Source organism: Mauremys reevesii, linkage group 7 (genome assembly GCF_016161935.1).
Source record: "Mauremys reevesii isolate NIE-2019 linkage group 7, ASM1616193v1, whole genome shotgun sequence".
In the NCBI taxonomy this organism is placed as follows: Eukaryota; Metazoa; Chordata; order Testudines; family Geoemydidae; genus Mauremys; species Mauremys reevesii.
In genome coordinates, this window is record NC_052629.1 from 20,583,553 (window position 1) to 20,596,154 (window position 12,602).

The following is a 12,602-nucleotide window of genomic DNA, read 5'->3' on the forward strand; positions in this document are numbered from 1 at the left end:
AGACCTACAGTGAAATCTTGGACCCGCTGAAGTCCATCGAAGTTTTGCTTAGCACAAACGGTAAAGGTTTGTGCTGCAGTAGTGACAGTCTATATTCAAACCCTGTTGCCAGTCTGTGAAGGGAATATTACACATTATCTACAGGGTCCAGTAGGGAAAGTAGAAGTCCCTCCTACAGAGGAAAGGTGAGAGACAGCCACCAGAGGTTGGAGAAACTGGGATATTTGGCAGCCAAGGTCCTTCTTGTTTGTATTTTGTGCTTTGCTAAAACTGAAATAAACCTGAAGAACTGGGTTAAAGGATGCAGTATATAATCCTAGCTTCAGGGTCAAAAAAATTTAGTAGTTTAAATCCTCAGAGAAACAACAGAGCCAAGTTGGAAGACTTCGGCCATGCCTGCAGAGCCTCAGGCAGCTGAGAGAGACCTCTATAGAGTAACAGGAGCTGACTGGAAGGTTTTGAGATAAATGATCTGTATGAACTGCTGACTTTTCTATATACCTATTAGGCACTGATTTAAAAACTAAGAAGCATTTGTATTACAGGATGTCGGTTGATGGGGTGGGTCAACTGGAAGAAAAGCCATAAAAACAGTCTTTCAAGGTCTGTGTTCGTCCTCCCAGCTCTTATTCCCAAAAGCTTTCAGAGTGAAATATTTACAGTTAAATAAACTGGCCTTGTATCACCAGCAATCAAATAGGAAAGCAACAGTTTGGCCTACAACATCAGCCCAGTAGTGACTGCGTGTGGAGTCCCGCTTTCTCCACCACATCTCAAATGTGACTCTCAAATAGTGATCTATTGACTTCAGCAGCCCTCATCACTGGTCACTTCTGAGCACCTCTCAAATGCTAACCGACTTCTCCTCACAATGCCCTGTGAGGTAGGAAAGTTTTATACTTGCTTTATGGAGGAGTGAGTCAGAAAATAATTCAATAACTCGCCCACAGTCACACAGGAAGTTTGCAACAAAGCTGGGAATGGAAGCCAGCTCTCCTGCTCCTCTGCCAAGCATCTAAACCACAAGACCATCCTCCCTTCCTTCCAGTATGAAGTTCCCTACATTCTCTCCGAGAACCTGGGCCTGCACTCTCCAGACTTTCCTTGAGCACTTGTGTATGAGCTGAGCCAAGAGAAGGATGCCCATTGGCTTCATTGGGCCAGGCACTAAGTCTCCTCTCTCCATAGCAATTTCCCAAATGTCTTTGGTCTCCAGACTGCTTCTGCATAAAGGTGGACTGGAGCTACATTTTAACACTTGCATGGGAAGCAGGATTTCTTTCTTTACCCTGTATAAGGAAGACACAGTGTCATCTGCCATACCACTTTTCCCTTTTTCAGTGGCATTTCCCTCTTAGGAATCTTTAGTTGCAAATGGCCAACAATTAAAGAGAAGAAAATTGCAAGGAGCCTTACAAAAAAAATTGCTTCATTGGCATTTTCAAAGATAAACTCATTAATTTTTTTTAACGTGAGATCGAAGCTGCAGAGCTCACAGTCGCCATGACCTTAGGAAGATTACTTGTGCAATAACAGCGCTGACAGCTCACGGCAGGGTAATTCATAATGCCACAGCAAACGGCACAGCACACACAGAGACCTACAGCTCAATGGTTCTCTTAATTTTCCTAGCAGCCTAACACATTTTAATACAAAATGATGAGCCAAGACAGATGACTTATTCTCTACTTTCCTGTTTTTACAGCACGCCCCTGTTTAGCACACACAGGCCCCATCAACAATTACTAACATAGTATTTAAAGCGCAGCCAAGCAGCTGTTCCAGAGCTCACTCACTGTGTAGGCTGGAGCAATCAGTTACACTTTCAATTTCTACTCTCTCTCGTCCTGATATTTAGAAAGAATTCGACTTACTTTCCATATGTACAGACTCAAGCAAACAAAAAGAGCCCACGCCATTACACTGAGAAAACTGCAGTGAGAATATCAATTTTAAAAAAAGCATTGACTAAGATATTTGATTCTTATATCTGTTTCCCTCTGTAGTTTTTAAACTGCCAAATATGGCACTGTCTGATCTCGGGTTCTCCTGTAATGTCCAATGGGCTGAAACTGCAAACTAGCGCCTGGTGGTCAGGGTCTGCCCGATTCTGACCTCTTCTCTTCCTGCAACCCCCTTCCATCCCTGCAACTCTCCCTTCCCCGGGATTTGTAGAGATCATTTTCCCCTCTTCCCACAATGTCCAAAATCCTGCTGAAGATGGAGGAGAGTTTAGAGGCCTTTGTGCAGACTCTCAGAATAACTTAAGGAATAAAAATACTAACATTTCTTTTATTCATTCTATTCATTCAACAGCTGTTCTTGCAACAAATGCAGTTGTAACAGAGAGGCATATGGAATGGTTTGGCATCCAGGGGCACTGTCTCTCCATTTGGGTCTGATCCTGAAAAGTCCTGAGCACCTCCTACCGCAAACTAAGTACCCTCCACACCCTTTTGAGGTTGCTGATGGGGCATATGGGGCATGCCCAACTTTGTGTACACAAGTCATTGGATAAAACAAGCAAATTGTTACAGGTAGATTTGCAAGCCCAGCCCACGTATGCATACAGCACTGAGGTTTGTGTGCACATCCATTTTACCATCTGTCATGAGTGCTGTAGAAGAACCTATCTAGCATGGAACAGACCAAGGGTGAGATGCTGTGCAAATGCTGCATGGCAAGTTACGCAGGCACAAAACAAGCCAGGATGCAAAAATCTGCCTTAAGCATGGCATCTTGTAAGCGGATTTTTTCTTATGTGATATACTCTGCATCTCCTTAATGCTTTTTATCCCAAGAATCTCACTGCGCTTCCCAAATATTGCTGAATTTGGTCACACAATCTCCCTTTACGGAAATATGGGCCAAGAAAGGCAAAGTTGTTTCCCTGTGGTCACACACACAGACTTCCAGAACTGGAAAAGAGAGCACATCTCTCCTGACTCAGTCCAGCGCCTTATCTGCAGAAGCATCCTTCCTCCTCCTTTCTCCTGTATCTCCTGTCAGTGGGCATCACTGCATTATCATCACAATTTCAAAAGCTGAAACACAGTCCTGTGTGACCTTTTTCTCAATGAACCTGTTACTAATGGTGCCAAAGAAAAATACAGTCACCAGTGTGTGGTGGCAAGAAGAAAAATACCGATCATGCTTTTGGAGCTGCAAAAATCTGATGCTATAAATAAATGATTGGTTTAAGCCCTGCCCTACTGTAGAGCATATTGTGTCATTTTTCAGGGTCCTGCAACTAAACACAGAAAGCAATAGGTCAAAGCCATTTCATAAGGTAGTTTTATAGCAAAGAGCTGTTTGTGAACTCTAAATGAAACCACCTTGTACGTGAATCAGAGGAATGTGACCGATTCCTTGCACTGCTTTAAAACAACTTCTGCTGTGAAACAGCATGGTTAGAATTACAATTACACAGAGGCTACATTTCTTGAATGGGTCCTTGTATCATTCCAAAATGTTGGGCTTTTCATTACTTTGATAATTATTGGGGATTAATTTACTGGTAAGATCACACAAGAAACAACACAAGGTGAGGGTGAAGGGGTCGTGCGGTCATAAAGATGCAGTTACCCATTCCTGTAGAGGGTTTCTATTGTGCAGCATTGACCTGCACAGCAGGAACCTGCAAACTCCTGCAAGCTGCAGGAACACTGCACTTTTCAGTATTAGTTATTGTCAGATAGACTGTACGTACCACTTTAGCTTGGGTCCATCGTGGGAACCAAAGTCAGAAGAGAGAAATCTTTAGTGTGTGAAAACCGTGCTCAGAATACTATAGCCACACAGCCAGAGGTGTAGAATTACAGTTCATTGCTTTTCTTTTTTCCTATTATTTTGTTCGACAGACTTGAAATCCAAAATGTTTTGGGGATATAAAATACCTTCAGCTTCACATGGGTTTAAATACCAAGAGAGCGGCTAGGGGCATAATCATGACACAGAAAGGAGGGAGCTGAGCTGAGAGTGGATACTGAATATTATGGTCGGTTTGTTTCAATGGGCACAGGTACATTTTACAAAAAGGGACTTTAATTTTTTTAATAGTCTCTTTCTCTTGCAGTACATGACTCAAATTTTGTTTGCATTCTTTTAAAAAGAATATCACACACACCCCTTCATGGACCCTGGACTCTTGGGACCCTGAAGATCTGAAAGGTCTTTGTCGCTGGAGGCAGATGTAAACCTCTCCATCAACCCAAACCAGTGTGTCATTTACCATCACTCAGAAATAGAGGCAGCTGGGGCTGAAGTTGAACTTAAATGAGAAGCTGCTGCAAAAGGAATTGGAGTTTATTCTTCTATTTGGCACAAAGGGACTAAGTAAAAGGTAGCTGAAAAGTGGATTCTTCCCAATGTGGGATCCATTTTCTAGGCTGTGGTTACTCAGCTGGTTTGGAGAATGTGCTCCCAAGTCCTATGGCTCCCCACCCCTGATGGGCTGAACATTATTCCTTCGCCTTCAAGGCCTCTTGTCATGGCATGGTACTCCCTGTCTGTGCCAGCACACAAGGCCCTCTCTGAACCCTAACAACGGTGTTCTGCAAACAGCCCAGGGTTCTCTGCGTAGTAACGTAAAGGGCTTCCTCCCTCACGGCCTCTGCAGCACCCTTTAGCACCACCACCTAAGAGCAAGGGTGTGCACAAGGGGGGACAAGCAGAGGCACGCCTCCCCCTCCCCCCCAATAATCATCAGGGGCACAGAACTTCTCCAGCCCCAGGGTCACAGAGGCAGGGAAGAGCGAGCTCCTGCGAGGGCAAGGGCTATGGGGAGGATAGAGAGAGTTCCTGCCGGGGCCGGGCAGGGCAGGAGGGGCGTAAGCTTCTGGGTGCCCCTCCTAAAGGGGTCAAATTTAAATTCCTGAACATGCCCCTGCCTGAGAGTGAGAGGTTGGGTTCAAGGACTATGCTTGGAAGGCAGCTGACTGCGTGGCCACAAGGTAGCATGGCTGGCCACTGTTTTGATTTTTCTAAAAAAAAAAGAGAGAGAGACTGTAGTGCCAGGGAAAAGCTTCTTCAATTGCACAGCAGTCATGCCGTCTTCTCCACACTACTTTACAAATTTGCCTCAACCTTTATTTAGAACCAGACTGTACAACCCTTCCTGATGGCGGTGAGCACTCACTCACGTGAGTACTGCTGTTGAAGCCAATGAGACTACTACTTGCCTCACCAGTGCAAAGGTTGCACAAGCCAGCCCTGTGTCTTTCAGGCAATATAAGTCCCCAGAATTATTCCAAATCACAGCATCCACTTCTCCCAAGGCTCCTTCTCCCTGAAGGGATTATAAATCCCCTGCTATCCACTTTTAGGTATGTTTAATGTACCTAGAGACTTGTTGATGAACACTGAGCTATCAGTAGAAGCATTTTAATTCACAGCTGCCCCTTTGACCTCTTCCTACCACCTCCACCACCACTTTCTTGGAGACCAGCCTGGAGCACATGAAATATCCTACATATGTGGGCACAAATATACAGAACTACTGTATGTATTTTTAAAATGTTTCTGCCAATGCCAGGAAATGAAAAGGACTTCAGTGATGCCAGTTGTGTTATTTCAACTTGTAGCTAATGAAATATAACAACATGTGTAAGTTGCTTTTACTACCTATCCAGCTTATTAGCTAATAAAATAAGCTAAGCGTGTTAAATGTAACTGACGTGGTTTATCAAATGGAGATCACAGTGCATCACCCAAGAACAACTGTTTCTGTCATTTTTTATCATTCAAGCTTCTTTGGAAGAGGACAGACTAGTCACTTCCTCAAACACAAATGAACTCATTCAAGCAACCATTGAACCATATAAGCATAAAATGTCATAAAATATCACATTATTCTAAAAGAAAAAAAAGATATTTATAATATCAGAAGTCATTACACTGGGTGACGGGAAGGAAAGGAAATTTGCAACTCTATTTCTGAACTGTACCTGCTTAGGAGATGTCACTAGTTTTATTGTTAACAATAAACTAAACTTCATTATGCACTAGCCTGAAATGCAGTCACCTTTGGGATGAAATGCAACAGCTGTTTAACAGCAACATTACACAACAGAGAGTGAAGAAGAATATCATATCCAATTGAAACTTTAGGGGAAATTTTTGGCAGGCAGAATGTAATAGAAAAAATTGGAATTTGGCCAGAACAGCAGGGTTAATACCTTACTCTTGCAAAATGAGCCATGGGATCTTTAGACCCAAATTTATCTCTGTACCACACAAAGCTGGTGTTATCACAGAGTTTATTATTGTAAATTATTGACATTAGAAATGCTGAATCATAAAACTGTGGTTATGGAAAACTTTATACATGCAAAATGAAATTGCTTCTTGTGCTGTTCTTTGATATGTCCTTTCATTTTGACTTTCTCACACATTTTTGAAGGCCAATATCACGTAATTGGGTCTTGAAGGTTGAGGGCTATGGAGCAAAATCCTCTCAGATATGCACTTCAAATCTCTTATCTGCACTGTAGATTCACACTGCATATTGAGGAAGAAAATTTTGCCCTATGTTTGCACCTGAATATGAAACCTGATAACATCTGCAGAGTGGAAAATTACAAGAGTCAAGACTGCTTGAAGTCACAGCTAATAGCCAGTAGAGTCCCTACCAATGAAAATTCAACTAGTGATAAAGTTAGTGCTGAATACCTTGGATGTTGCCTTCACTTCCTCCTGCATGCTCTCAAAGCTCCTCTCCCCTAAACATTTCCTATACAAATTCTACTTTAAAAATTATTTCTGATAGAAATACATAGTATGAAGAAATATTGGTGTGATGTGCTACAGGCCTCAGCACCAGGAAAAAAGAGAAGGAAGGTTTTAAAAGAATAATGCTACAAATCCAGCTGAACAGGAATAAGTTTTCTGCTCTAACAAAAGGAACAAACTTATCTATAACAATCACATCTATTTAATGCAGATTAATACAGCTGAGTCAGAAGAAAATGGATTTTAACCCAAATGGAAACAATTAAAATTCAGGCTTCTGTTGACTGAAAAATAACCCCATGTGGTGCTGCCTGTTTAGTGCTGTGTTCTGTCCACACATAAATGTTCAATTATGTTCTGTAAATGTCTGTGCCACCCATGTTTGCCTGTTAATAACATAAGTATGTCTTACCTGGGTCATCTTGGCAAGGTCCAATGAAGGTCTTTGTTCTTGAACCTCCTCAGGCCGTCGTCGTTTAACTCCAACCTTCTTATCATTAAGGACACATGGCTGTGATCGGCTTCGCGACAGCCCGTTGGAGCGTCTCATCAGCTCTGGTGTTGAGGCAGGTGTGCTGTTTGCTGAGGGTGCACAATATTCTGAAGAGGAAAACTGATCATGTGAACAGGAGAGGGATCTCTGCATGTCCACCCGGTTACCATCTACAGAATTGTGATCATAACCCCAGATGTCACCTGCCTGCCCACAGGTGGTTGACTTCCTCAGCCCTTGGCATGGCTGACATCCAAATTTGTTGCTAAATCCAGACGGGTCATACGATGAGGAAAGCATGTTTGACCTTGAAGGGAGGCTGAAACTTGAACTCCGCTGCATGGTGGTGATGCCATTGGAGTAGCGTTGAACACTTCCCCCACTATAACACCGCCTCTTTTCTACAGGAGTCCAGACCTTTGACCCTAAAGGCCTCCATGATGTCCTGCAGCTAGACATTTCATCAGAAAAAGAGAGTGACCTACACTGGCGTTTGCTGGGAGGTGCTGATGGGTTGCCATTATGGTCACTAAGACTGAGGTCTTTGATCAAGTTGGTCACTGAACAAGTGTTAGCTGCCTCGCTGTGCCATATTGAGCCATCTTCACTTTTATCAGGCACACAGTCCCAGATGATGGTACTAGGTTGCTCAATTTGAAGTGGATACTTCCTGCTGAGATCTCTCCATCTGTCATTTTCTAGTTTAAAAATTATTAAAAAAATTATATATTAATATACATCAATATATCTATACACACACACACACACATATATAAGCATGAATTAATTATATGGTTCATTTTCTATGCCCGTTTACTACAAATAATACATGGGACATTTTCCAATATAAATTAACCCAGGGAATATGGTTTCCCAGAGTGCTTGCCGAGTGATTGCTATCAGATGGATGGACAGAGAGATAGATAGATAATAGCAGCAGCAAAAAAGTTAATATAGAACTAAGACTGCTATAAGAAGAGACTATACAGAATGAACTAGCTAAGAGGAACTTAGCTTTTCAAAAGCATACAATAATCTCTGTGACAAAATATGCCTGAGAATCATACGTTTAGTTCTAGACTCTATAAGCAACAATTACCTCTATAAGCAACAATTACCATGCTGATTTACAAGGTTACGAGAGTCTAAAGGAAACTTAAAATCAGAATTAAATGTCAAGGGCCAGGTTCTTAGCTGGTGTAAATTGGTGTAGCTCCACTGAAGTCAATGAAGCTACACCAGCTGAGGATCTGGCTCCAAGGTTTTCTTTGGAGATGTCCTTAAGATAGCAATCCTAATGAAGTACACGTAAGCTCCAGTGAGGTCTAGTGGATAGCTCTCGCTCCTCTTCTATTTAAAAAAAGAATGGCCTTAGAGAAGGGTAACATAGGTGGAACAACACATAATGTGACCTTACCAATGTGGGGAGGTAGCTGTTGTAATGGAATATCAAAATTTGCAAACATGGATGCCTTAACATCAGACACCTATATCCACATTCAAGTACCTAAGTAAATGACCTTATTTTCATATGGTAGCTGCTGAGTAGCCACAGTTCTCACTGAAGTGAACCCATATTTGAAAATGTTGACCCTTACTTTGATAGTAGCATGCAATGTCGAGTCTCTTCCGAATTCAAAGTAGCCTTTCAGTTTATGTTCATCTGAGAATAATGATGTAAATAGCTGGGATTTTCAAATTAGCCAAAGGGAGTTAGGCACTCAAGTCCTATTGCATTTCAGTGGGAGCTGGGTGCTTAATATTCTTTAGGGTCCCCTGGAATTCTCAGTCACAAAGAGTGCAATACATTGTTCACACTTTGTGATAAATGTGGCAATATGTAACAATTAAATACTTCTTAATTTAAAGGGACACGTCAATGTGTGTTTAGTTTTTATGCTCCCCTCTTCCCCCCTGTTTTTCATTCAACAAATCCACATGGAAATTTCTTTCCCTGTCAATTTTGTCCATCTCACTTAGAATTTTTAATGCATTTCTAATATAGCAGAACAAAAGCCAACATGACCGCCTGTTGAGTATTTCTCCATGTGTATATATCAGCTCCATCAGCTAGCATGTGCCTGGTGAATGGCTCTGCGAATAGCATTTGTTGTTTCTTAACCATGCAACAGCTCACAATTATGTTTGAAAATATTTACAGATATGGTTACGGTTAGAACACTGATTGCAGCTACACGAAAGAAGGTTGCAAATCATGTTACAACTATGTTCAGATAGATTGCTGTTGACCACCTAGGAGCATAGGGCAAATCCTGTTGATCATATCCATGCAGACAGTCCTACTGAAGTCAATAACAGTACACAAGTGAGAAATATTTGACCCATACTCTACAATATGGTTAAGGCTAATGAAGTTCTTTAAAAACATCCTTGTTCACACTCAACAGGAAAACCATGTTAGAACTATGCCATCAACAGCCGTGATGGAAAAAAGTAATCACTTAACCAAGCGTGACTGGCAACTGTTTTTGTAGACTGCTGTTGCAAACAGAAGCAAAATATATCAGTTATCTGTTGCTGCAGAGTTTTCATATGTTTACATCAAAATTGTGTGATTTTTTTTTTAACGTAAGCAATTGAATGCTGATTTTAAATGAACTAGATAGTCAATCTACAGGTCTAGGCACTACCATAATACAAATAATAAATAAAGAACATAGACTATTCCCCAACGTATAATGATCATTTCAGTCAGAGACGTCAAATTTGGCATTTAACTAGGTTGACGTCCTTTCATTTCTCACTGCATTGGGCGAGTTTTATTATTTCTAATTCCAAGAGAATGCCACTTAGTAACTACAGAGCCAAATGTTGTTTGTGACCATAGCTATTAATTCAGTTCTATTTTAACCATTGCTGTCCTTCTCATTTTAATAAACACAATGAAGAGTGATAAATATACACTAAACAATTACATCTATATTTAGATCTTTATTATTCCCCCCCTTATTAATGCAGCCAACAGGGAGATTTCTCAGGTCAGTTCACCAGACAAAAGAACCAGAAATAGAAGCAAATTTTTGATGGCAAGCTGCCATGACCTTCAGGTCCTAGACGTCATATTTCACAAAAGGACGTGGTGAGCTATAAGAAGAGGATACAGGATACCTTCCTCTTTCGACATCACTTTTGCACAAACAGCTATAAATCTTTTAAAACTACAAAGAAAATCTAAGGCACAGTATCATCTTGAGCAACACTTTAGATTTTTTTTCCTTTGCATTTTAGAACAAACCTTGCAATACGTACTTTTCACCAGTGGAAAGTGTGAATTCTCTTTACATATGAAGTGTGCTACTGAGGAGTCTATAGCAATGCTCTTACTGTGCAATGTCCTTTACAGTATGGTGGCCAATATAAATGATTCAATACATGTTCAGTCAGCCATATTTAGCAGGGTTCTCTCTGTGCTGAAGAATTACAGCATGAAGACTGTCATATGTTTTAGCCTGCTTGTAGTCCATCAGTATCGGATTATTATTTTTAAATATCACATGATAACCCAGGAAATTATTTTCACGACAAATAAATGTTAACCTTGAAACTGATTGGGTGTTAAACTGAGGGAAAAAAAAGATATTGCAGAGGTTTTCTTTTTAAATGACTCAATAAAGCCCTCTAAGAAAAAGGGTTTCGCTGTTTTTTTAAGAACAGGATTATCATCTTCTAAACCCTGATACTAATTGTAGGGGAGCCCTTTATACTGCTGTAGGTAAGGAGGTGTTAATTTTTTAAAGTTATACACCTCAATTTGGTTTACCCAGCTGCTGAAATTTGTTCCAGAACAAAATTTACCATGAGAGCACCTCAACGCAAAAGCAAACTGCTTTGTTCGGGAACATTTATTTGCCCATTTATAAATGGGAGAAAAGCAACAACAAAAAAAGAATCTCAGGTGCTTTTTTCCCTGCTGCAATTAAAACGGTATTGTTGTTAGTTAGTTTGTTAAAAAGAAATACTGCTGGCCCTCAGGCCACTTACTTTTGGGTTTAACTTTCAACCATAAAACTGAAAATGTCAAGTTGCTTATTGCACGTGTCCAATAAATTTTTTCCTAATTTTTTTTATCTTACAGGTCTGTATTTACAGCACATACCAGATGTATTCTGAGCACCTATTTGATCATGAAATAGCTTTCAAAGCTCCCAAAATACAGACTTTCATTGTCAAACAGGTTATTGTAGCTTTTATTTCTACTGCAGTAGCACCTCAATATCCCAGCTGAGGTTAGAAACCCATTGTGTTATAGGCTCAACAACACACATAATAAGGGACTGTCCCTGCTCTCCAGTCCTTTCAATCTACATGGAAAAGACAAAGAGTTGGAGGGGAAACAGAGGCACGGAGAGATTAAGTGAATTGCCCAAGGTCACAGGAAAAACTGGGAAAAGAACCCAGAAAGTAATTTTATACAAGTTTTAAAAACCTGTGGTCAGAGAAAGGCTCAGACCTCCTATAACATCCCCCCTTCTTTCTTTTTTAAACACTCTAATAAGAAAAGGAAATGACATAAAAATATTACAAGTAAGCACCTTCAAGTTGTAACATTCAACCACAAAAGTCAGAGAACTCTGACAATGAATAATTTCCCTTTACTCGTCTTTGTGTTTGAGTGTTGCAGAAGTCTGAAAACAATTGCTTACCACTCACGCTGCAGTATCCTGGCACAAAAGAGAGAGGCAGGCATGAAGCAGCGGCAAGTTAAAAAGAAGTTCGAACCTTACAGGCTGTCCAGCCGTACAGGGACACATAACCAGCCTGATCCAGCGCTCCAAACCAAGTCTGCAATATTATTAAATTCCTAGCTCGCGTTTGAATAACCCTCTCACATGTGCTATCTCATTCAACCAGTCCAGCCTGATCCTGCATTCCTTGTGCACTCAAAACTCTCACTAAGGGCCTGATCTGAAGCCCACAGTGGAGTCTCCATTGACTTCAGTGGGCTCTGGATCAAGCCCTGAGGGGCTCGGTCTCGCCTCTCGCTGAAATTAATGGCAAAACTCTCAGGATATGTCTATACTTGGAGCTAGAGGTGTGATTCCCAGCCCGAGGAGACATACACCGGCTCCCATCAGTAGCTAGCGCACTAAAACCAGAATGAGGCTGCAGAGTATGGGCAGCAGGACAGACTAGCTGCCCTGACTACTCGCCTGTCAGAAGCCCTAGGTATGTAGTCAGGAAAGCTAGCCCGTCTAGCTGCTTGTGTGGCTGCATCTACATTCTATTTTTAGCATACTTGCTCCATGAGGCTAGTATGAGTATGTCTCTTCAAGCTGGGAGTCACACCCCCAGCTTGCAGTGTAGACACACCCTCAGTGACTTCAGTGAGTATTAGGCTCTAAGTTTGTTCTTGAGGAGA

The 12,602-nt window shown here is 41.3% G+C and overlaps 1 protein-coding gene across 4 annotated transcripts in view; it reads right to left on the minus strand.

Moving 5' to 3' along the window:
- Positions 1-12,602, minus strand: part of FAM53B (family with sequence similarity 53 member B) — a 127,186-nt gene that overhangs the window by 64,950 nt on the left and 49,634 nt on the right. For all 4 annotated transcript variants that reach the window (XM_039547709.1, XM_039547708.1, XM_039547710.1 and 1 more), the window contains one exon: positions 7,142-7,920. In XM_039547709.1, the coding sequence (XP_039403643.1) occupies positions 7,142-7,920 (779 nt within the window). The remainder of the gene's footprint in view (positions 1-7,141; positions 7,921-12,602) is intronic.